The 26,610-nt window shown below is 39.4% G+C and overlaps 1 protein-coding gene across 20 annotated transcripts in view; it reads right to left on the minus strand.

The window, feature by feature from the left end:
- Positions 1–26,610, minus strand: part of ASPH (aspartate beta-hydroxylase) — a 117,360-nt gene that overhangs the window by 8,938 nt on the left and 81,812 nt on the right. For 18 of the 20 annotated variants that reach the window (XM_084509246.1, XM_084509275.1, XM_084509254.1 and 15 more), the window contains 5 exons: positions 21,876–21,974; positions 21,084–21,173; positions 16,392–16,529; positions 3,139–3,274; positions 2,155–2,246 (listed from right to left, as the gene is read on the minus strand). In XM_084509246.1, the coding sequence (XP_084365372.1) occupies positions 2,155–2,246; positions 3,139–3,274; positions 16,392–16,529; positions 21,084–21,173; positions 21,876–21,974 (555 nt within the window). Of the gene's footprint in view, positions 1–2,154; positions 2,247–3,132; positions 3,275–16,383; positions 16,530–21,083; positions 21,174–21,875; positions 21,975–26,610 lie in introns of those variants that run through there. The other 2 variants (XR_014689538.1, XM_084509256.1) reach the window with 2 other exon arrangements.

The raw sequence follows: 26,610 nt of genomic DNA on the forward strand, positions 1-26,610 counted from the left end.
CGAGCTTTCTACAGTGAGATGCCTAGCTTGATGGACGAGGGGAAAATTGGTGGGTATTGTTTATTTCAACTTTTGTAAGGCTTTTGACACTGTCTGTAGAATAACATCCTTGTCGACAAACTGATGAAGTAGAAACTAGGTAAGCTGACAGCGAAGGGGATGGAAAACTGGCAGTTCAGCCAGGTTCAAGGATTTGTGATCAAAACACAAATTCCAACTCACCAGAGGTATACCCCAAGGCTCAATACTGTGTCCAACACTGTTTAATAGCTTCACTAATGACCTGGATGATGGAACAGAGTGCATCCCTTGACAAGGACAGAAAATTGAGGAGAAAGGGTTGATAAACCAAATGTTTTCTGCTGCCATTCATAGGGACCTTGGCAAGACGGAAACAGGAGCAAACAGGAATCTCATGATATTCAATAAAGAGAAATGAAAAGTCCTGCATTGGGGAAGAGTAACCCCATGCAGTACTACAAGCTATAGAACTGCCCGGAAAACAATTGCACAGAAAAAGAGTTCAGGGTCCTTGCAGAGAACAGTTTGGACGTGAGCCAGCAACATGTTCTTGCAACAGAGGAAGATAACAGTCTTAGTGTTGTATTAGGCCAAGCCCTGCCAGCAGTTTGAGGGAGGTGATCCTTCCCTCAGAACTGGTGAGACATCTTGAGTGTCCAGTTCTGGGCTACCTACTACATGAGAAACATGGACATCCTGGAGCAAATCTAGTGAAGGGCCACAAAGATGATTAAGGAACTGTAACACCTGACATATGAGGGGAGGCTGAGAGAGATTGGACTGCTCAGCCTAAAGAGAAGGCTCAGTGGGTGTCTTATCAATATATATAAATACCTGAGTGAAGATGTGGCCAGACCCTTCTCAGTGGTATCCAATGAAAGGCAAAGAGGCAATGTACACAGATTTAGGAATATGGGAAATTCCATTTAAAAGTAAGAAAAAACACATTTTTATTGTAAGGGTGATTGAACACTTGAGCAGGTTGCCCAGAGAGGTTGTACAGTCTTGATCCTCAGACATTTAAAAACCTGACGAGACAGTGTCCTGTGCTCCGGTTTACCATACTTTGAGAAGGGGGGTAGACTAGAAGATTTCCAGAGATCCCTTTCTGTGATTCTACAACCCAATGAACAAGAAGGATGAATATCGTATGACAGTGGTGAGAAGCACCTTTTCAACTGAGAAATCTGCATTTCAGGATAGGACAAGGTAGCTTTGATAAATCTTGCATTTTAAGACATTTCTAGCTCTCCAACAAAATGAGCATAAGAGAATGTGTATCTAATGTCTTAGCTGTTCCCACCATCTGAGGTTTCATCTTACCAGCAATTCCTTATAAAAGCAAGTGATAAGCTCCAGTGGCTGTGGTGAACACAGATGCTCTATTCTGTTGCCTCTGCTACAGTGAGATACATTAGCTTGATTGCCCAGTCAGACCCTAAAGCAACCCAAATAACTGGTACTGCTGGCTATGCAGAAAAGTTATTCATACCCCACAGAAAATACTTTTATAACCCTAATAATACGTGAAATGTGGAATGATTACTGCCATGTACGCTATCTACCCACACAGATCAGTCTAGAAACTTCTATGAGTCTCACATACATATATGTGCTGTATTCAAGTACAATACAAATATTTAAATATTCCTGAATCACAGACAGGTTATAGTATGGTTGTAAAGTAAAACTCTGACAAGTTTTACCCTGGTATACTGGAATGACAAAAAAGATGAAGAAAACAGTAACTCTCCTCTCTGGCATAGATCCATTTTCAGCTGTGGTGCGTCAGTTTTCTTGGAGTTAGCCATACTGACTGTGATGACCTCTTAAGTCACTTAAGACTAGGTTTAGGTAAGTTATTACTATCAGTTGACCCATGGTAAATAACTACTTACCCAACATGAGCTCCCTGTGATGACAAGGGAAAATGGTTTCACTAAAATTCCATAGAAGCGCTTCAGCTAATATATTTTATCTCGTATTTGCTGAAGGCTATTACAGTATCAACTTCATTGTGTGTCTGAGCCATCATTGAATATATCAAGGTCATACATTCCTCTGTACACATTTCTTAACATCACCTTCTCACAGCTTTAGGGATTTGCAAAAATGAAGAAGTTTGCCAGGTACCTGCCCTCTTCGGCAGCCTGTAGCTTCTGGGAATCTTTCCAACAAAGCACACGTTTTCGGAACACCTTTGCAAGCATTCTCGTTTTTTCTTCCTGGTGAAAATAAGAGATTGAGCATTCATAAGTGCAATGAACAAACAGTCCCTTGTTTTCTACGTTGCAGAACAGCAACAAAGATGTCAAAGAGCTGACACCAAAAGAGGTAAATAATATCATACACATTTTACAAATTATGCAACAGCAAGTGCTTACATATTGTAATATCAAAGTAGCCTGCCACTTCTTTGCTTTTGAATTATTTGTGAGAAGCAGGCTTTCTATCATTTTAAACATGATTCTAAAAATATGATTATACTTTTATTAATGATTAAGTAGATCATTAAAGTATAATCATTAAAAAGACAAAAAATGCCACCAATATGATACCATTTCAACATCTGATTTTTATACACCTTGGCTTTTAATATTTTATCTTACGGCACTCTTTCACATGTAAAGTTTTTTAAGAAGTTCAGGTCACTCCAGTAATTGAGTCTCCCACTGCAAAGCTCAGAGACAGAACAGCAGGCTTATTAAAGCTCACATCCTATTTGCCCATACCATTTCTGAATGATGGATCTCACCTAGCTGGCAACACAATATTGAGAATATTTCTTCTCCTGCTTTCCTGTCTTCCCTCAGGCTGATCTCCACATGCATTACCATGCAAAATTTTGGCAGCCTTGCCAGGAAATGAGTATTACCCTCAAGGGATTCTTAGAAATGCTCATGGGCTACATGGTTTAGAATAAAGAATTCCTGTTCACTGTTGCTGGGGTCTCAGACACTATTTTATCAGATCATTTCTTCCGCAGACTTGAATAACAGGTACAGTGATTAAAAAAACTATTCCAGAAAAACTGTGTTGATACTCCTTATTATGCTATATTAATGTGAGAAAGTGAAACTGGGATAAGTGGAGAAAGAGCAATACAAAATGTTTTACCTTGTTGCCATAAAGTAAACTGACTCCAGTCTCCCTTTTCTCGCAGATTCTCATCCTCGGGCAAGAAGAGGCTTTTTTTCTTATCCATCACAGCAAGACCCTCATCCCGAATAAGCTTCCAATTTTTTTCTAAGGACTGTTGTGAGAGCCATGTTAGTTCACTGAGAACTTACTGCATTTTGCTTTAGTATCTTATTTTTTTTTCCCCGCCATTAACTTTTTTTTAATTTAAAAGTACTTAAAAAAAAAAAAAAAAAAAAAGAAGAGTTCATCATTATCAAGTTTCCTTATGTCAATTCCCTTATGACAAGTTAAGGCAGGAAAACCAACTTTCACAGTATTCTTCAGATTCAGTTACAACTGTATTGTAAAATTTCAGTAATCCCCAGCCTCTTGCAGATTAGGCCTCACTTTAACTTGCTTTTTGATTAGCCTAAGGGGTCTTTAACAGATAATTTTATGTTGCAAGCTAAGAAGAGTATTGATCTTCTTAAACACAGCACATGCTACCTGGAAGCACTCTTGAGACTAGAAAACCACTCACATAACCTGAAACTCCAAGTGTTGACAGAACATCCTAGTTCAAAGAGGACAAATGCAAACATGCTACTCAAGTTGACAGTTATGATTTAAACCTTCAGAAAGGTTTGCAAAGATTCTCTTGCACATTCTGATGCTATTGGAAGAGATCAAATATGACTTGAAATGTCAAGTGACAATTTATGGATACAACCATTAAAAATGTGTAAGCTGCCGTGTACTTCATACATGCCAAACCCACAAGACTGTAGAGTTAAGATTTTTGTTCTGCTGCCTTAGGATGTTCTGCTTGTAGAAATCTGGTAAATTCTTGTATTCTACCAGTAATAAGTCATCTTAATGTTACAGGAAGATAAATGAAAAACCCACTGTGTAACAATGGATCTGGATAATAATGATGTGACTTCCATTTCCCAGCTGCTTATGTTACTCACTAAACCTTATTTTTGGTGAATAGTTTTCATTTTTCCTTTGTGCTCTTGAACAAAGCATTTCTGTAAGACATTTTCAATCAATTTGAAACTGGAAATAGGCTAAGGTGTGTTCCCACATCGCTTCTTTGTATGATGTGTAAAGATGAGTAAAACTCTGAAATCTTTGTAACACAGGTCAGACAAGGTAATATGACTGCCCCTTTTCAGCCATATGGTTATTAGCTTTCACCACTTAAACTAAACAGCTACATTTTCCACTTCAGTTTCTTTCAATTAAAAGACAAGCTGATCCTGCAAAGTAGGTGGTACATTGATATATCATAAAAGGTTCTGGAAACAGCCATATAATACAGTGACCATCTCCCAGTACAGCAAGCCAAAAACGCTAAGATCTATCAAAATTAGGATTGTGCTGGTGTTATTTCAGTACTCTTTTTCTTCCTAGCAAATTGCGCTCTCTCATCCATCAGCAAAGGGGAAAACCACTCGTTTTTCCTACTTCATTTACCCTCTTCTCTCCCATTGACGGGTTTCCTTAACACTCCTTAACAATTAACATTAAGTAGAAACATTTTCAAAAATATCTTCCTAAAACTGATTTTTTTTTTTTCTGAAATGCAGGGTACAAAACAGACTGAAATTTTCCATCTAATCATAGATGAACAGGGGAACAGAGCTGGTACTGATTCAGCACTATCATTTCTACACAAGGAAATACCAGCTTGCATACCTGAATTTGTACTGGCTGCAGAAGAGAAAGAAATGAAAAACTTGCATTTATATAGGTTTCAATTTAAAGTGATACAGATCAACAAAATTGGAAAACTTTAAAAGACATTACAAGTGCTTCTCTGTTTCCTCAAACTCCTAACCCTTCTTCTGAAAAATAAAAAGGTAAGAAGGAGCTTTCACCCACACAGACAAAAAGATGCATGAAGAGCACTGGTGGTGCACAGAGATGCACATAATGGCAGCTTTGTCACCTCTAATTTTCCTCAAGTGACAGGCTGAAAGTCAACCTGCAAAGTTGTGTGTTTGTCCTTGCCTTTTAAAGCTCCTTCCCGAGTACATTGGATACAAAGCAATTTGAATACATATCATTGATTTTGAGCCAGCTCTTAAACGGTTTTAGATATAACTGCCACTGAAATCAATAACGTCTCTGTACTTGTGAGAAACTGGACCCCCATCTGTAACACTATGCGTTACTATGAGCCATAGGCAACTCCTATGTAGAAAGGAAGGGGAGAGTTACAGGAGTTGAAACACAGCTCAGCCTTGATATCCCTGATTTTACAGAATCTTAGGCCAACACTGAAGGGCAAGAATGGATAAAACCATTAAAACACAGTGGCTAAGTCCAGGATGTGGACTTCAGGCTACAGAACCAAGAGCTAGCATCTACAGAAAAAAAAAAAAAAAAAAACTAAATATGCTCATGCTGCATAATATGTAGGGATGCAAGCCTCAGGCTGCAACAGATTCATATTGTGTTTGGTGCAATATCTTGATTTTAAGTGAAGAATCAGGTGGCAAGCAGCACTTGGAGCATATGTACTTGTTTCCTACCAGCTGATTCCCATAAACCTCCATATGGCTTTTTAAACACAGTTCCTAACAATAATGTAAGTTTACAGTTACTTTACATCTGGTCATAGTGTAGATTTTATTGGCAAAGAAATTATTTTATTTAAATAGGGATTTCTTAATATTGGTTTATTTTTTATGTGTGACTGTATTATATTAAAAAATCCTTATTCTGCACTGTCAAACTCTTTTCAAGGTATGGTCATAAATGCCACAGACAGAGATTAAGAGTTTACTACCCCTCATGTGAGGCATAACTACTGACCACATGTGCATTTCAATCCACTGGGCTATAAAATAAAATCGTGGTGGTGTCTCCACTCCATTTCACTTTGTTACCCATACAGAATAAGAAAGTATTCATGATAGTTACGGTGTGTTAGCTGGGGACCTCCAACACCTCTGGGCAAGGGTCAGTATTTAAAGCCATCCAAAACACAGTCCTTGCACTGATCTGGTCACTCACAGTGCTTAATCATCAGGATACATAAGCATTATCTCTGCTCTTTTAGGCTCCCTTAAGGCATCCAGCCACACTTTAAATGCACGGTTTAGTTAATTTTTGCCATCAAATATGAACGTTTAGATTTTAGTAGCCAAACAATTGAGCCTTAGCTGTCAGTCTACAGAAAACATTATGGATTGTGCTGTTGCCAGTACTTTCATTCTCTTTCTGTGCTTTTCTTGCTGCACTTGAAATTTTTAACTAATAAAATATAAACAATCAATGAAAATTGATGGCATAAGATCTACTTTAATCAATAAACTATTCACTGTAGTATGCTGTTGGCAAAGCATCCTCTGGGTCATTTCCAAAACCAAAAGACACAACATAAAGAAAGGACAAATTTACCTAGGTCATTTCCTATGCATTTCAGCCTGGTGAAAAGTGTCTAGGATCCAACAGCATTGTACCGCTTTTATTTATTCATTTATTAACTGAGTACCAGAATACAAGAGTGCTCTACCAAGGTTACATAAAAGATACCAGAGATGATGCAATGACTTTGTAACACTTGCAGAAGAAAGCTAATTGCCCCAAGGGAGGAGGATAGGTTTTCTAAGATAAAAGCCAGGTTTCCTTTTAGCTGAGCTCAAACAAGAGTTTCTGGACTCTCCAAAGTCCTGAACTACCATAGATCAGAAAATTAGCAGAACATTTCTACATGAATCACTTGATACATTTCCTGATTTAAAGGTTTATAGTTTCTGTTCCCTGAGAAATCAGGCCTGTCGTGGTTTAACCCGACCGGCAGCTAAACACCACGCAGCCGTTCGCTCACCCTCCCCCCTCCCTCTCTGGGACGGGGGAGAGAAATGGAAAGTGAAGCCCGTGAGTTGAGATAAAGACAGTTTAATAAGACAGGAAAAAAAAAATAACAAAATAATAATAACAATAATAATAATGATGATACAATGGTGATAATACGAAAGTAATAATAGTATGTACAAACAAGTGATGCACAATGCAATTGCTCACCACCCGCTGACCGATGCCCAGCCTAACCCCGAGCAGTCCGGCCCCCTCCCCCCGGCTAGCCACCCCTATATATTGTTTAGCATGACGTCAGATGGTATGGAATACCCCTTTGGCTAGTTTGGGTCACCTGTCCTGGGTCTGTCCCCTCCCAGCTCTTACTGCACCCCCCAGCCTGCCCGTTGGCAGGACAGAGCAAAGGCTGAGATGTCCTTGGCTTAGTATAAGCACTGCTCTGCAACAATTAAAGCATCGGGGTGTTATCAGCACTCTTCTCATTCTAAGCCAAAACACAGCATTCCACCAGCTACTAGGAAGAAAATTAATTCTGTGCTAACTGAAACCAGGACATCTATCCACCCCTTATTCCATACCATTTATGTCATGCTCAGGTTACACTCTTTTCCATACATTCTAATTAGTCACCTATAGTAATCATGGTAGTGATAACATACAGTATAATATACTATTTAACATGGTGCAATTCAGTTCATGGGCTATTCTCACCCAGTATTAAATCTCCTTGAGGTACACACCGGACCTCTCCGTTCTTTTGCATCACCCACCAAGTATATCCAGGTCCCTGAGCGAAAACAATTCCACGAATAGGTTTGCCTTTTCCTGAGGCAGGAGTAGCCCAGACTGTTTTACCCAGCATATTTTTTACATGCACTACAGGAACTTTATCCCCATCTACAGTACGTAACAGGTTTGATTGGGCAGGTCCAGCTCGGTTGGTAGATCCCCTAATATTGACTAACCAGGTGGCCTTTGCCAAATGCGTATCCCAGTTTTTGAACGTCCCAGCGCCCATTGCTTTCAAGGTAGTCTTTAACAGGCCATTGTATCGTTCAACTTTCCCGGAGGCTGGTGCATGATAGGGGATGTGATACACCCACTCAATACCATGTTCTTTGGCCCAAGTGTCTATAAGGTTGTTTCGGAAGTGAGTCCCATTGTCTGATTCTATTCTTTCTGGGGTGCCATGTCGCCATAGGACTTGCTTTTCAAGGCCCAGGATGGTGTTCCGGGCGGTAGCATGAGGCACAGGATATGTTTCCAGCCATCCAGTGGTTGCTTCCACCATTGTAAGTACGTGGCGCTTGCCATTGCGAGTTTGAGGGAGTGTGATGTAATCAATCTGCCAGGCCTCTCCATATTTATATTTCAGCCATCGTCCTCCATACCAAAGAGGCTTTGACCGTTTGGCTTGCTTGATTGCAGCACATGTTTCACAGTCATGAATAACCTGTGCTATAGCGTCCATGGTCAAGTCCACCCCTCGATCACGAGCCCATCTGTATGTTGCATCTCTACCTTGATGGCCTGAGGTGTCATGGGCCCATCGGGCTATAAATAATTCACCTTTATGCTGCCAATCCAGGTCCACCTGAGCTACTTCAATCTTAGCAGCCTGATCCACCTGCTGGTTGTTTTGATGTTCTTCAGTAGCCCGATTCTTGGGCACATGAGCATCTACGTGGCGTACTTTCACAGCCAGGTTCTCTACCCGAGCAGCAATATCTTGCCACAATGCAGCAGCCCAGATAGGTTTGCCCCTACGCTGCCAGTTGTTTTGCTTCCATTGCTGTAACCATCCCCACAGGGCATTTGCTACCATCCATGAATCGGTGTAGAGATAGAGAACTGGCCATTTTTCTCGTTCAGCAATGTCTAAAGCCAGCTGAATGGCTTTCACTTCTGCAAACTGACTCGATTCACCTTCTCCCTCAGCAGCTTCTGCAACTCGTCGCGTAGGACTCCATACAGCAGCCTTCCATCTCCGATGCTTCCCCACAATACGACAGGACCCATCAGTGAACAGGGCATATTTCTTTTCATTCTCTGGCAACTGGTTGTACAGTGGGGCTTCTTCAGCACGACCCACCTCCTCCTCTGATGATATCCCAAAGTATTTGCCTTCTGGCCAGTCCATGATCACTTCCAATATTCCTGGGCGACTGGGGTTTCCTATTCGAGCCCGCTGAGTAATCAGTGCAACCCACTTGCTCCATGTAGCATCAGTTGCATGATGCGTAGAGGGGACCCTTCCCTTGAACATCCAGCCTAGTACCGGTAATCGGGGTGCTAGGAGGAGCTGCGCTTCAGTACCGACCACCTCCGAAGCAGATCGAACTCCTTCATATGCTGCCAATATCTCCTTTTCAGTTGGAGTATAGCGGGCCTCAGATCCTCTGTATCCCCGACTCCAAAACCCCAGAGGCCGACCTCGAGTTTCCCCAGGTTCTTTCTGCCAGAGGCTCCAGGTGGGGCCGTTCTCCCCGGCTGCAGTGTAGAGCACATTCTTTACATCTGGTCCTGTTCGAACTGGCCCAAGGGCTACTGCATGGACTATTTCCTGCTTGATTTGTTCAAAGGCTTGTCGTTGTTCAGGGCCCCATTCAAACTCATTCTTCTTACGAGTTACTTGGTAGAGTGGGTTTACAATCAGACTGTAATTTGGGATGTGCATTCTCCAAAACCCCACAACACCTAGGAAAGTCTGTGTTTCTTTTTTGTTAGTTGGTGGAGACATAGCTGTTATTTTGTTGATCACATCCATTGGGATTTGACGACGTCCATCTTGCCATTTTATTCCTAAAAACTGGATCTCCCGTGCAGGTCCTTTGACTTTATTTTGTTTTATGGCAAAACCGGCTTTCAGAAGGATTTGGACTATTTTCTTCCCTTTCTCGAAAACTTCCTCTGCTGTGTCACCCCACACAATAATGTCATCGATGTACTGCAGGTGTTCAGGAGCTTCCCCCTGCTCTAGTGCAGACTGGATCAGCCCATGGCAAATGGTAGGGCTGTGTTTCCACCCCTGGGGCAGCCTATTCCAAGTATATTGGACTCCCCTCCAAGTGAAGGCAAATTGTGGCCTGCACTCTGCTGCTAGAGGGATGGAGAAAAATGCATTAGCGATATCAATTGTGGCGTACCACTTGGCTGCCTTCGATTCAAGTTCATACTGAAGTTCCAGCATGTCCGGCACTGCAGCACTCAGTGGTGGCGTGACTTCGTTCAGGCCGCGATAGTCCACTGTTAGTCTCCACTCGCCATTAGACTTTCGCACTGGCCATATGGGACTATTGAAAGGTGAATGAGTCTTGCTGATCACTCCTTGGCTCTCCAATTGACGAATTAGCTTATGGATGGGAATCAGGGAGTCTCGGTTGGTGCGATATTGCCGCCGGTGCACAGTTGTGGTAGCAATTGGCACTTGCTGTTCTTCGACCCTCAGCAACCCCACAACAGAGGGGTCCTCTGAGAGACCAGGCAAGGTAGATAATTGTTTAATGCCCTCTGTCTCTAAGGCAGCAATACCAAAAGCCCACCGGAACCCTTTTGGGTCCTTGCAGTATCCTCTTCTAAGATAGTCTATGCCAAGGATACATGGAGCATCCGGACCAGTCACAATGCGGTGCTTTTCCCACTCATTCCCAGTCAGACTCACTTCAGCCTCCAATACAGTCAACTGCTGAGATCCCCCTGTCACTCCACAAATATAGATGGGCTCTGGTCCTTTATAGCTCGATGGCATTATAGTACATTGTGCACCGGTGTCTACTAAAGCCTTATACTTCTGTGCGCGTGATGTGCCAGGCCATCGAATCCACACAGTCCAATAAACTCGATTGTCCCTTTCCTCCCCCTGGCTGGAGGCAGGGCCCCCCTAATCCTGGTCAGAATCTTCCTCGTTTCTGTGTTTGAAGGACTGTCTGCTGGAAGTTGGAGCAGCAAACTTTTCGGAGAATCCCTTTTTCCTGATTGTTTTCTTTTGCAACTCACGTACCCGTGCCTCTAGGGTCGCGGTAGATTTTCCATCCCACTTTCTCATGTCCTCTCCATGGTCTCGTAAGTAAAACCACAGGGTGGCACGGGGTGAGTACCCACCATATCGTCTTCCTTGTGTGGGTGAACGCCTACCCCTGACAGCTGAGACACTGCTTTGTACAGGTGCGAAGGAGAATAATCTCTCTTCAAGTTGGTGAACCTTTTCAGAAAGTTTCTCCCAAGTGTTCTCCTTTGGTCGGTGGGCACTGGTTGGTTCAGGTGGGGAGGACAATAGATTCTCTTCAAGTTGGTGAACCTTTTCAGAAAGTTTCTCCACAGCTGAGACGCAGGCCTGTAAGGAAGAGGAGAGACTTTCTTCGTACTGCCGGAGTTGTTTAGCCGCTTCACCCACTGTGGGTTCCTCATCCTCTTTCCAGGCCATTATTGCCAATGAGCTGGCATATGATGATGGTGCACTCCGTACAAACTTCCGCCACATGGGTCGTGTACACTTGACTTCATCTGGATCTGTGGATGTTTGTTTGAGGTCTGGATCCTCATAAATCACTTCCCGTACGGCTAATTCCCTCAGGTACTGGATTCCCTTCTCCATAGTGGTCCACTTGCCTGGTAGACATAAAATATCTTCCTTGAAGGGATACCTTTCCCTCACAGCTGAGAGGAGACGCCTCCAGAGGCTGGTGGGTCGTGCTCCATCTGCAATTGCTTTGTCAATGCCGGCGTCTCGAGCAAGGGATCCCAGCCGCTTGGCTTCCCTGCCGTCTAATTCCACACAATTGGCTCCAGAGTCCCAGCACCGGAGCAGCCAGGTGACAAGCTGCTCACCTATACAGCGACCAAAATCTTTTCGCACATCTCGTAGCTCACGCTCGTTTAGGCTTCGGGTAGTTACTGTTGCTCTTTCGGCATCCTCATCTTCCTCCTCCTGAATCCTTGACGGCCCAGCGTCGTCATCATCTTCGTCATCTCTATACTTAGTTTTGGCAGAAGCCTTACCTGGATTGGCAGAAGACTCTCTGCGTTCTAAACGACTTGAATTTCTATACCATATTTTCACCTTCTCTACAGGGGCAGCTTGCACTGCTACTGCTTGTTTCTCTGACTTTGTTACAGGGTCTGCCACAGGGGTTGGAATGCCCTCTGCAGGGTCAACTTGCACTGCTACAGCTCGTTTCTCTGACACGGCCACAGGAGCTGGAGCGGCTACAGGAGCTGGAGTTGGAGCTGGAGCAGTTGCAGGAGCTGGGACTGGAGCAGCAGTAGGAGCTGGAGCTGGAGCGGCTTCAGGAGCTGGAGCTGGAGCAGTTGCAGGAACTGGGACTGGAGTAGCGGCCGGAGCTGGAACTGGAGCGACTGCAGGAACTGGGACTGGAGCAGCTGCAGGAGCTGGAGCTGGAGCAGCTGCAGAATCCACCGTAGGGGTCACAGTGGCCGTTGGATCTGTCACAGGGTTTGGAGTGGCCGCAGGGTCTGTCACTAAGTTGACAGCAGTATCAATGGCAGCTCGATAGGCATGAGCCAGGCCCCAGCACGTTACAATGATTTGTGTTACTTTGGAACTGCCAGAATCATTACACCTTTTTTTCAAGCATTCTGCCAGTTTTTGAGGATTTTGCCATTGTTCAGGGGTGAATTTCCAACACACTGGGGGTGCCAACTGCTCTAGATGCCTGCCCATATCCACCCATACTCCCTGCCACCCACAACTATACTGCCTCCGGGCAGATCTCCGGATGAGCTTCATAAGTAGTTGTTTAACTTTAAGCAGAATCTGAAGTGCATTCATGAGGCAGAACAACAAGACTATGGTATTCTGAGTATTCCAGAAATATTCAATATCTTGGAGAGCTATTGTGACAAGCTCAGGGGATAAGAGGGTGGTGAAGGAGGAAGGCAGAGTGACCCAGGAGGATACAGGGGTGGTGAAGGAGAAAGGGAGAGTAAGCAAGTAAGGAAAAATATCCTCCCCTTTCCCCTCCACAGATTGACTCTCTAATGGAGAAAAACAATAGGTATAATTGCTAATAGTTCCCAAGATGCTGTTTCCAAAGTACAGAGTCCACGATGTTACTGAGTATAAATACCAAGTTAGAGTCATGACCAGATATCTTATCGTCTCATAAGCCATTGCTATAACACTTAGTACCATAATGGTCTGAAACCAGGGCCCGGAGAGGAGAAACAACACTACAGAGAGCAAATACGGAAAATAATGTACTATAATACTCAATTTGGAAAACAGGCGCAGCAGAGTTGTGATTAAAGCAATCAGCATCATGACAAGTGACTATTAAGCAGGTCTAATCCTTACACCAATTTTAGTTTAACACACTCTGATCAGATCTGCCGTTATCTCAACCTTTCGGGCCCCACGTTGGGCGCCAAAAAGACTGTCGTGGTTTAACCCGACCGGCAGCTAAACACCACGCAGCCGTTCGCTCACCCTCCCCCCTCCCTCTCTGGGACGGGGGAGAGAAATGGAAAGTGAAGCCCGTGAGTTGAGATAAAGACAGTTTAATAAGACAGGAAAAAAAAATAACAAAATAATAATAACAATAATAATAATGATGATACAATGGTGATAATACGAAAGTAATAATAGTATGTACAAACAAGTGATGCACAATGCAATTGCTCACCACCCGCTGACCGATGCCCAGCCTAACCCCGAGCAGTCCGGCCCCCTCCCCCCGGCTAGCCACCCCTATATATTGTTTAGCATGACGTCAGATGGTATGGAATACCCCTTTGGCTAGTTTGGGTCACCTGTCCTGGGTCTGTCCCCTCCCAGCTCTTACTGCACCCCCCAGCCTGCCCGTTGGCAGGACAGAGCAAAGGCTGAGATGTCCTTGGCTTAGTATAAGCACTGCTCTGCAACAATTAAAGCATCGGGGTGTTATCAGCACTCTTCTCATTCTAAGCCAAAACACAGCATTCCACCAGCTACTAGGAAGAAAATTAATTCTGTGCTAACTGAAACCAGGACAAGGCCCTCCTTCCTATTCTGTCAAGGAAACTACAAAAATAACGTAATAACACAACACAAAAAAAAAAAATTAAGCATTAACGGGCAGCTAGAGAGATCTACTGCTGCCAGCATAGTAGCACTAACCAGGATTTACCACCATCATACACCTCCTTTTAAGTGTTATTGAGACATTCTCATTCTTTATAACATAATCAAGCCAGGTCTGTGCTCTAACATTACTGACTACAGCTGTGCTGGTGAACAGAATGAGCAAAGACAGAGCTGTCAGAGGATGGCAGAGAACCTTTAGCATTGCCTCAGCTAGCCACAAGTAAATCCTCCATTATCATTGTTAAGCTACTGAGACATTGAAAGGAGTTTGTTCATATTCAACAACAAATGGTGAAATACAGGGAGAGGGGGTCCAGGCCTCCAATGTTTTGAACTTCATGGAGAAATTTTCAATATCAACTTCCATCATTTGGATTTGGAAGCATTTTCCACACTTTCTGCACGAATGGAAGAGGAATGTAAAGAGATGAAGTAGCAAGAAATAATTGCTGGTTATTTTTTGCTGTGTGGAACGTAGAATTTTTATTTTTCTTTCTTAATAACTAAAGCACATACAGAAGCTTGAATGTTTCAGAAATCAATAAAACAAATGTCTTCAAAGATTGTTTCTACTTTGTGTAGAATGCTACTTCAAATTTGCACTTGCAAGTGTTTATCAGTGTTAGAACTGAGCCTGCTCTCTTGCACAAATTCAAGTACTTTTTGAGTTATGGGGGAAACACAACAATGCAAATATATATCTATTTTTCTGGTAACTTAACAGTTTGGATTTATACTTTCAGCTTTGAAAGGTATCTTGAAGAATGTAAAACTCATTGCCTTCCCCAAACTGAGATACATAAGTAAATAAATCAGCAGTCAGACTTGATGACCTTACTAATAAAACACATAAAAATTACCACAAAAACTCTTAGTACAACAGAGTAAAAAAGCTTCAAACACAGCAGTTCCAGTTATATTCTTATTTTGGTATATTGAATAACAAACACTAAAGCAGCACCTATGGGAGGCAGTTGTGCTTTGGAGATCAGGGTGAACTTCTAACTAACTACATGGTTCATCTAAAATGTTCTTCTAGGAGACGTGCAGAATGCTGATCCAAACCAAGTCCGCTACATATGATCCCACACATGTGAGAAAAATTATTTCAAGGTGGATCCCTGACCATTTTATAATAGGAAATTCATTTTTTTCATCCTTCAAAGCTGACTGTCCCTTCCCACCAATAGCACACACCTTTACCTATGTGATTTAGAAATTTGGATGGTCTACATGTAAGAGACACTAAAACATCACCGCAGACACCTTTAAAACATTATTGATATGATATGCATTCTTTTCATTTTGTTTGGAAACAGTACAAGAGGCTCCAAGTCCCTCCACCTCCTTTATGTCAGGAAGTATCTATTTTTACACATACCTCATGAATGAGTCGAACACATGCAGGTTTCAAATTTTGCCACATGCTACTCTACAAAGCCTTTTTTTTTTTTTTTTTTTTCCAAGAGTGAGATTACAGTTGAGTGATTACTCTTTAATCTAAGTTTCCTAACCTTACTTATACTGCCATCACCATAACCAGGAGGAAACCTTTTTAATTTCTTTAAAAATTATAATTCTTTCACAGCAGGTTTCTAACATGTTATGTAACTAAGCATAATGAAACAAGTTTCACTGAGTGAAACTGTCTCTTCAAACAAGCATTTATGTTTTTAAATTATTTGTGCAGAATTTTGCTAAACCACGGTAATATTCAAAGCATATGCAAAATGGGTACCTCTTCCCCCTTTTAAAAAATTATTACTGTTATTATTTTAGAATTATGAAAGATTTGCTTAAGGGTTAAAAACATGCAATTTTGAAAATATAAATGATTACTATGAATAGTAAATAAACTATATGTTTTGTATCAATTAGAATTTTAGTTCATTAAAGTTTTTTTTTATTCCATTATCTTTTACTGAATCCATCACTGGGAGACAAGTTTACACTTGTTTATTTTATGCAATTAAGAGATCCCAAAGAAGTCACCAAGTATTATATAAGGGACAGAGAACACAGCTTTTTCTGACTAAGCAAAAAATTCACAATGGTTGTCCCAGCCATTAGCAGTTTGACCTTATTTTGCATTTAAAACATTGCAGTAGTCTACCATGTAAATTTTGTATTTAGTAAATGTCCCCATCATCAATTATTAAAACATCTAAGCTCACTTTATAGTATCTTAGTTAAAACTAGCACTCAGTCCAAGACTGGTGTCCGGTACTCACAGGCAACAATTCAGATCTTATGAGTATTTTCTCTGCTTTGCACCTTAGATTACAGTTGTTATTAAAAAAGAAAATAAATTGAAGTAAACAGAAACAAACTCCCTTACCTTCACCAGTTCAGTATAACCAGTTTCCCTCGCTGTCCACCAAGGCTGAGCTTTCAGTCCCTTAACGTTGTAGAGGGAGCGCTGCCAGACTGATGCAAAATGACCTCTTTGATATCCAAGTTCATACCACTTGTATGCCTAGGAGATTGCATTTATTATCAAACAAATTCATATCAGCTGTTAACATGACATATAAAAACTTAGGCTCCTTTGGTAATAGGCTATCTATTTGGATGCTGGAGGTATTCTTCTAATGTACAGTAATAACAATTTCCTTTAAGGGGGAAAAAAATGAAAATCAACAATCCTAAAATACATCAAAGTCAGCCACAGCTATTTGGTTCAACGTTAGCAAAACAGGATAATCTCACAGTCGTTCACACTAAATATTGGTCAGTAACTTAGGCGTTCTCCTTGGACTTGGGAGATACAATTGTTTGTCTTCTTGGTCAGCCCTGATTTCTCTATGCTTCACTTTTACCTACGAATTAAAGATTTAATTTAATAACTTAATAAAAATTAAATGGCTCCCTTCCACTACCAACAGGGATGTTGTGGTGATGAAAACAATGCTGACTTTGTTACATGATTACATATATACTTCTGAGTTTTCTTTAAATATTTGTTCTCATACCAGAACTGAGCTGATGCTACTCATTTTGCTTATTTCCCCCTTATTTCATGTAGTAAAAGCATACTGACGCTCAATGCCAGGCCTTAGTTTATCTTACTCTCCCTTTCCACAACTTGCTTTACCATTCAATACCAGCTGCAAAAGGAGGTTCTGCAAAGAAAGCAAATAAGATGCTTGGAAAGAAGAGGTCAAACAAGAGTAACGCTGGTCCATGAACAGAGGAAGCTACAAATATCTCCTTCCCATCCAGCATTGCCTTTTTTTTTTTTCAAAAAAAAAAAAGGAAATGCAAAAATAAAAATACAAAAGATAAAAAAACTATATGCCAGGTCAGCTAAGCAGGGAGATAGGACAAGAAATTCAAAACAGAAGGAGAGAAGCAGGCAGCAATCTCCATTCTAAACAGAAATCATTCAAAAACCTTATTACCTGGAATCATCCGGAGTCCCTCTCTAGCTATACAACTTGAAACTCACACCTTTCCTTTCCAAATCTCCTTCAGCAAAGTGTCACACATCCAAACTCAGACCAAGCTCTCCTACTTCTTCACCTAATCTGATATTTATTGTCTCACTCCACATTAGACAGCCTATAATATCAACCTTGTACTTCCAGTTCGTACTCTCCCACACATTATTATTCTTTCCCTGGCTGTACCCAGCTCCTTGACAAGTTCTCAAAATAAAGCAAAACAATAAACAAACAAAACACACATGCACAAAACCAAACTCTACACTTTTCTTTCCAACAGGAACTTGCAAATCTGGACTAAACAATTGAAACAATTGTATGGTAGTTTCACTGCATGACTACTTATTCCTTGCATTTCAGAGTCCCTTCTCCTATTCTAATTCAAGAGCAAATGCCAGTTGCCTATTCATCTGCCCACATTGATGCAAAGGGTAAAAAACTATTAAAGGCTTTCTGAAGCAAAAAGCACAATATTAACTTTTAAGAAGAATCGCCTCATGTATGTGTGTTAATGGAAAGTAAAATGTACAAACAAATAAGCCTATTCTAGGAGAAGACATTCATATCTGCGTATTATTTATGCCCACCTTGAAGCCAGTAAAGTAGAAGTAAAACCAAAATATTTTTTAGATACAAGCTGTCATGAGAACACTCTGTCTTACTATGACTTACTTAGTATTTATATACCATAAAGTAAACAAAAACTACTGAAAATTCTTCCTATAACGGATTATTTCTTAAAAAAAACCTCAAGTGTCATCTTATACATTTACCTATAGATCTTTCCTTTCAGATAAAAGGTAAGAAATAAATTAGGGTATTTTTGTTTTCAAATATTTGCATAACCTTTTATGCTGTTACCATAGATTATTTCTTTTTGAGAGTCTAGATTTTCTTCAAGCTTTAAAAAAATGGGGGACTCTAATATTTATGACTCTATTGAAGTATGAAGGAAAGGTTGCAGTAGAATGTTGTTTTATTCTATTTATCTGAAGTAAGGAAAAGCACCGTGGATAAACAGAATAACACCAGACAATATAGAAGCTTTCAACTTTTTCTCTAAATAAGCTTCTTAAAATGTATTGGTAAAAAAAAATTACATATTACCTTTGAGTAATGCACAGTATATCTATAAAGCCTGATCTTATCTTGGTTAAGCCTCTGAAATGGAAGCCTTATTATTTATATAGTGTACGTTCCTCAAGACATAAGTTGTAATAGCAATAGGGTAACAATAGATTGTTCATGCTCACTGTATGAATTTATTTGCTGTGTTTGGAGTTAGCTCAAAAGAGAAGGGGGGTGAATTGCTTGTTTCAGCCACTGACAGATAAGTACGAATGTTGCTGTTCTTTAAGATCCATCAGCTATAATCATTATATATAACATTCTTAATCCTTATTTATTTGAAGAATTGTTCTATGAGATTGCCTTTGACAGCATGGGGTACGATTATCCCACCCGTCCTTTCCAGTCCTGAGTTTCCATAAAAGAACCTTTCTCTTCACATGCAGATCTTGGCAGTGGAAAAGACTAAATAATGACCACTGTCCTGTACAAGAGTATATCTTCTTTGCCAGGAAATAAATTTTCTGATAAGCATTCAATTCATACATTCTCTGTGAACAACACTTTGTTCTGCAATACCTTCTACAACGTATTTTGTTGTTTTAATCAATTTGGCACTTGACCAAATTATAGCTGGAAAGATTATATACTCAATGCTGTTTCCCTACAACTTACCAAGACCACATTCATAAGTCCTAATTTAGCTCTAATAGATGAATGTTTACCTTCAGCAAACCTTCAGTGATAGCAATTTTACATGTTGCTTAAATATCGATCGGTCTCCTTGATTAAATCTTGAAGTTCAGTAAGTCTATGAAGGTCAGTTAAAAAAATACAAAGTAAAGTTTCAACTTTCCACAGATAAATTGAGCAGTCTCTGCTATACCAAGAAGTTCATTTGCCATTGATTAAAGCTTCTTCTACAGAAGATGTGACCATTGAGTCCATAAACATTAACACACAATTATCCCAGGGATTGGGCTGATGTATGTTAATTACATCTGTGTGGTATCTTTAGTCAAATTCTGTAATGGGATGCTCTAGGCTTAATCATTCAACCCAGAATATGTTATGGAAGTATTAAGTAAACCTTTTTGGTTTTCTGTTAAGAGAAGGACAGACAATGATTCAGGGTGGGGTAGGGGTGAAGGGGAGAAAGACAGACAGGTAAAGCAGACTCTGTGTGTGTAAAAAATAAATAAATAAAATGAGGCCACCTAATTCTCACTTGAAAAATAACTTTTAAAATCAAAAAACTTCACTGGAAGAATATTTTACTGTAATTTCAAAGAAGGTGATTTAACTTAGAATTCAGATATTTCTCCATTTCAATATTCTAGACATATAATCTGTTTAAAGTGTAATAAAAGTTCCACATTCTATATATATGAAAATAATTTGATAAACTAGGCTCAAGAAAGAACACATACATAGGCTTTATGAAAGTCCCTTTGTCTGATTTGATATTGGAGAACTGCCTGTTTACTGGTCCAAGATACTAGGTGACCCTGCTTGAGATGGGTGTTGGGACTAAATGATCTCAGGAAGTCCCTTCAAACCTCAACTGTTCTGTGATTCTGTAAAGCAGTCAGCATTCTTTACAGTATTTTACCTACCAGTATTTCATATGTAGTACCAGAAAACAAGTTGAGCAACAATTTTCATATCTCTTTCCACTATACATTTTTATTCTTTTCACGTTTTTCACCTATGCACAAGGGTGTTTTTTTTTGTTGTTGTTTTGTTGTTATTTTTATTAAATTTATGCCCATAGTGTAGCTCATTACCAGCAACAGTTTCTTGCTTCTCGACTATAACAGCAGCACTATTTCACACATTCAAATTTGGCTTTCCTCAATTAATAAATTAGAAAAGCTTATGGTTTCCAGTAGCATGTATTTGTATTGGGCAAAATATCTGCTGAACAGATTTCTACTTTTCTGATCTGTTTATGAATTCAATGTTTGCACAAGTCCATTAACTCAGCCCACACATTCAGTCCTTTTATGGTCTTTTTGTATCACAGATATTGGTGCTCATGATCACTTTGGGAAAAAGAGAATGTTTAAAGAACACTTATCAGAGTTAGGAGAGAAATTCTATGTAGTGATATATTTAAGTCACTGCATTTTGATTCCAGTGGAAAAATCTTTGTCAAAAAGTGGTAGGAGCATAAAACAGACTGTAAAAATTCATTCAGTGAATTTCTGTTCTGTGTGTGTGTTTTTCTCCATCCCTTGGTACTAACAACTCCATGTAAACTTCAATAGTTCTGGTTAATTCTATGGAAAAATAAGGAATGCTAAGAGATTGTGTCATCATGCAAATGGAAGGTTTTATTATTGCTGGTGGTGGTTTGCTGTTTTGCTGTTGCTTATCTTGACCTCTACACATACACGCTGGATTGTTATTTCAAAGGGACTATTGACTTTTTGACATTGGGCCCATGCTCAAAAGTTTTTCTGGATTCTGCAGTCCACCAGAAATTTAGACTTATTAAGACCATATTAAATGTGTACCTCTTTGTCTCCTATTCTCTGCAAGGCATCTCCCAGATGAAAGTAAAAGCGCCCATCATCTGTGCCAGGGTCACCAGACTCCAGTCCTTCCTAAAATAATAATAATAATAAAACTAATAGTAACAATTGTAATAATACATATGTAAAAGAATACGTTTAAAAGAATTTGAATAGGACTTCCAACAGTGTTTACTTGGTCACCATATACAGTTTATCAACTCTATGCAAGAGACAGGCTATGGAATTGGCTATAAAATATAACTACCATGGTAACTAGGAACTTAGGTTGAATGGATACAACATACGAGTAAAAAGCCACTGAGAAATTCTATCAGTTTGCCAAATCCCCCATTCACTCCAAGAGAGAGGTGTATTCAAAGACTGATACTTCCCCCCAGACACATACACAAGCATTTTAGAAACATGGATATTTTAAATTAAGCTTTTATTTGTAGTATTTCTCTCCAAACACTCAAACATATACATGCCCTCTCTGGATCTTTCAAGAACCTTAACTTTACAGCATACTGCTAGCCTCAAAAGAATTTGAGAATCATAGTTGTGTGATTCAGGTTATCTGACTAATATTTTATTACTTGATATTTATGAATTGAAAAATATCAGTATTCAAGTTTGTTCCAATTTGTTGGCAGTGATAGAGCAATACAACACCAATGCTTAGCTTAAACTGGAATTTGTAATTAGAATGCTTCTAGCTTGGCACAGTTTATATATTCTGATTATGTTTTTCTGCTGGTAAAAGATCTACTTTAAATGAGGGAAGAAAAATACCTTTAGATAGGGTATGCTCTCTGCTATCTTGTTTTCTGCCTTCAGGATGAAGCCATAATGTACTTTGGCAAAGCCATCATTTGGAGCCAGTCGTAGAACCTGTTTGAGTGCAAATTAATTAAATACTCATGCAAGAATCTATAAAAATTAACAAACCTGTGTACATACTACTATTTAGTGATGCAGTGAAATTTGCTTCCACAAGGACACTCAGATAAATTCTTGGCTTGCCTGTACTTCTACTTTTCTGCTTATGTCTTTCTCCAGAATAACCTATTACAAGACAAACTTTGAAGTCTCATAAATAAAATTAATCCAACTGGAACCTCTGAATTGTATTATTTTCTTATTGTCCTTACTTCTCTACCTCCTCTCTTGAGTTAGAGCATACTAAGTTATAGAATCAACACCATTAATTAACACTTAGATCCCAGGTTTGCCTAATGTAAAAGAAGGCAGTTGCTCTTTGAACACGTCTACAGCACATTCATTGGAAGCATAGTGTAGCAACACACCTGAAATAGTTTAAAATTAGACAGGTTTATGTTGGTGGCAAACTAGTCTTGGCAACAGAGAATACATGATGCTGAGAAGCACAGTAGCTACTATTTAGAAACACTGTGAAATAATGCTTGTATCGCGAGATGTGACTGTTCAGACCCTGGGAATGTAAAGGCAATTCTCAGCACGACAGTAAACTGAATCACTCTTTTGGAAGACCTTAAATTTTCTTGGCCAAGACAAAACTATCAGAAGGTAATGTAAGGTCGAATAGTGATTCAAGTGATTGAATCCTCAAGTGATTCAGTGTACTTTCACTTTTCCAGAAGGTGATGGGTAAATTATTCTTCTATAGTTGTGTGCTGCATTCTTTACCAACACTTACTGCGTTCAGTTAAGCTAAAAGATTTTGCACCCTGAATGTCTAGGTCAACATTTAGATAATATCTGAGATATAAACTAAATTAGATAACTTTGCAGAAAAGGCAAACCCATGAGCAAATAAGAAATCTGATGTTAGTTAGGCACAGATGGGAATTTCACAGAGACTGTGTAAAAGAAAGATTTCTGAGTACATGGAAAGCTGTAGGAAAGGATCGCTGTGTGGGAGTGTGTTTCAGGGAAAGGAAGTGTGTAGCTGGCTGGACTGCGTTCTGAAACATACTCCCAACAGTAACGGGATAATTTAAGTTCACCTGGTCTGCCTCAACCAAGGGGGAAATTACAGAATGTCTTGATCTACTTTCCAGCTCCACATTTTTATGGCGTGTGTGTATGCGTGCATATATATATATATATATATATATATATATATATATATATGTATAAACAAAACATATATACATATTCAGTATAATTTGTAGCTCCATGTGATGTCAATTACATGGTCAAGATCTGTTCCTAAACCTCCTCTCTCCTCAAAATAAGGATGGACGGTTTAATCAGGAGAGATCTTCAATTTGTGGGGATCAGCACAAGTGCCTGGGAACAAGCGGAGGTCATTCAGGGGCTGATACCTGCTGAGTGTCTAGCACAGTTACTAAATAAAAAACAAGGGACAGGAGCAATTTTTCCTGTCTAAATTCATTTCTGAAGCTACCAAACTTATGCCATGCATAAAATGTCTGCATACATTACAGCCATTCCCCTCTGCCTTTTCTAGTCACTGTCTAACCTAATTCTTCAATCAAAATAATTACAAGCAAACCCATAACAAGTCCTCTGGGCAAAATTCTCTGCTTTCTCAAACCTTATTACACACAGACTACATCTGAGCAAAAACAAGATCATCGCTATGTCGGTATAAATGCTGTGAGTTAAAAATAGCAGTATTTCACTTCTCCCTCCCCTCCCCCCCTGAAAATAAGCTACTATGAAGGAACAATCACTTTGAGAATCTGAAGTCTATAATACAGTACTTTATTAGCAAAAAATGAACTTGGCAATTCATCATAAGGATGAGCTTGACCACTAATATGATACCACCGTATGAATCTTATACATTTTGACTAAAGTATTTTGTGTAGAATCATTTTGATCCACAAATCTGTACCTGCAGGGTGAAATAAAAATGACTGACAGAAATATTTATTAACCATATAATTTCATTACATTTCCTTTAACTATAGGATAAAGCTATCTGATTAATTAAGACAGAATAGAATTTTCTATATTACAGTTTATTTAAACCATGCCGAGTTGCATTAAGGCAAGATCTACATTCAGAGCCCCTAAAGAGAACTGAAGAGAAACAATCAGCAGAAATTACACTGGAAGTATTTAATGTAAATTGTATTACTCTGTTGCTGTTGCTGCATGCAATATTAATTATGTTTAAAAATAAGTTTTACTAAAATGCTCATTGCCCATTAAATATTAATCATGAATATAGAAATTAACCTCTGGGGCTATCAATGGCTAATTAGCCATGGCAGAGTACTGTGTTTGTGTAGATATTTTTCTTCTGGTACCTGAGATAGTTCATTCAGAGCTGTCTTATGTGTGTCTACACACTGCTGCACTGAGGTCTCGCAGCCATGCATCTTCAATGCAGCAATGCTCAGAAGAGCAGGCAAAAAAAAGTGCTAAGGTCACTTCACATAGTCTTCTAACAAAGTTCTTTCCCACAGTGTTTTATCATAATCTGTAGATCTCTGAAAACAAAAATAGCGCTAAAATCTATGAGGACTACTGTTAACATAATGTTTTCATATCTCTAAGCATAATGTTCAAAAAGAAAATATGTTAATACTTGGCAAAATTGAAATCCTCACCAGTTGGAAACCATTTTCCATTTGCTGTTCAGCAGAAAGTCTGGCAAAGGCATACTAAAAAAGTATTTTGTATCAGTTAAATTATACTATACTACAGCTGTAAGTACACAACTCTCTTGATTTGAAGTTCAGCGTTTTATATACTTCACTTCTAAAGCTAAGAAAAAGAAAAGACTTTTGAAATAAAAAAATCATAACACTTCAGCTGCAAAGATAAACAAAGTGGGTAAAACAATTTTAAAATGATTTAATTGGTTCCCAGTATTTAAATCTGGCTATACAAAAATAAAAATAAAATAATCAAGCTGGCTATTAAATGTAAAGAAGAAAGTTTTCATTCATTAGGATTCCTTGGGCATCTATTCATCTATTTTCAAAAATCATGAGAAGAGGAAGATGTCTCCTGGAGGCCAGCAGAACAACTTTTCGTAGTTTACTGACACTTTATTGACTAGGCACAGGGCCTCAGCACCTATGGTAGGAGCTCCAAACCATATGTCAATCACTTCCTAATTAAGCATTGCAACAGCTGAGTGAAGCACTCAAGAGCAGACCATATGGTCCCTGAGCAATCTGCCCAAAATCACTTAAGCTTTTGGTATAACCAAGAATAAAAGCAGTTGCACATGAGATTCTGCCTGTTTCCTTGGCCATATTTCCTTTCACAAAATTCTTCATGTAAATTTATCTCTAATTACAACAAAGGAAAAAAAAACACATTAATGTGTTAGAATTCATTCTGAAGAAAAGTCAGAACATGGATAAAATCTGCACAATTTCTAAAGAGGTTACATCCAAATCCTTTTAAAAAATACTTATTTGTTGCTCTTCTACAAGGGCAGAACATCACTGTGATCTATTTCATTGGCTAATGAACTGTAACACAGAGTAATTATACTGGACAAAATCTATGAAGCAAGTAAAACAATATATTGGAACCAGACCAGTTCTTATTTCGCATATCTATTCTTAATCAGAACAGCATACACTTTTTCTGAAGTATACCAAACTCAATATCAGTTATACAGCAAACTCATTACCTTCTTCCAATTATAAAAAATCCTGATTATTGATTTTAAGAAATTCTAACATCTACATTGTTTGCAGCAAAATACCGAAAAATTGCAAAGGAAAACCTTTCCCCAAAGCAGTTTTGTTTGTTTGTTTTTTACATTCCTTGCAGTTTGAGAAGCAGGTTTTGTTAATATAATCAATCTTTAAAAGACAACATTTCCAATCCTCAGAAAAATTTTGACAGCAGGCCAAAATTATTATGCAGAAGTGCACTACACAGGGACCTACAAAGTAGCCAAAATAAAGCAAACAGTATTCTGGAAACACCTGCAACTGTCAGATGAACTTGAGAAAAAATGGTATTATTAGGGTTTGGCTCCTGCTTCCAACCATGCAGCTAAATGTCCTACTTCCCTTTGAGAAACCATCTGAGATAAGAATCCCCTCAGACTTCCAGATGTGGGGAACTGAAAACTGGGCCTTTATTCTCAGGAGGTGGTACTAATCATGCTGACTTGTCCTCAGTCTACGTAACCAGTCAATTACAGAACTGCTCCTGTACTAAACAAACATTGGAACAAGTGTGCCAACATCAACAAGATTATCTCTGATCAGGTTCTGATAGCTTTTGTTCTACCAGTTACATCAAGTTCTGCATCTAGTTTGAGAGTTTCCAGATGGTAATGGGGTTTTAACGCTTCCTGGCAGTGAACTTTTTTCCACGGTATGGAGGACAGCAATATAAATCCAACAAACCAGCCACGTTATAAATATCATGAAAGGAAACAACAAAAAAAAAAGAAAAGGAAAAAAAAAACATTTAGGTTGCCTACGATCCTGAAATAGCCACATGATACATAGCTATGAGAGTACTCAAACACTTTATTCACATGGATAAAGATGGTGTTCCTGTAGTTCCTGTAAAATGTTTCACAACTAAAGAAGTT

This window comes from Aythya ferina (genome assembly GCF_964211825.1).
Source record: "Aythya ferina genome assembly, chromosome: 2".
NCBI lineage: Eukaryota > Metazoa > Chordata > Aves > Anseriformes > Anatidae > Aythya > Aythya ferina.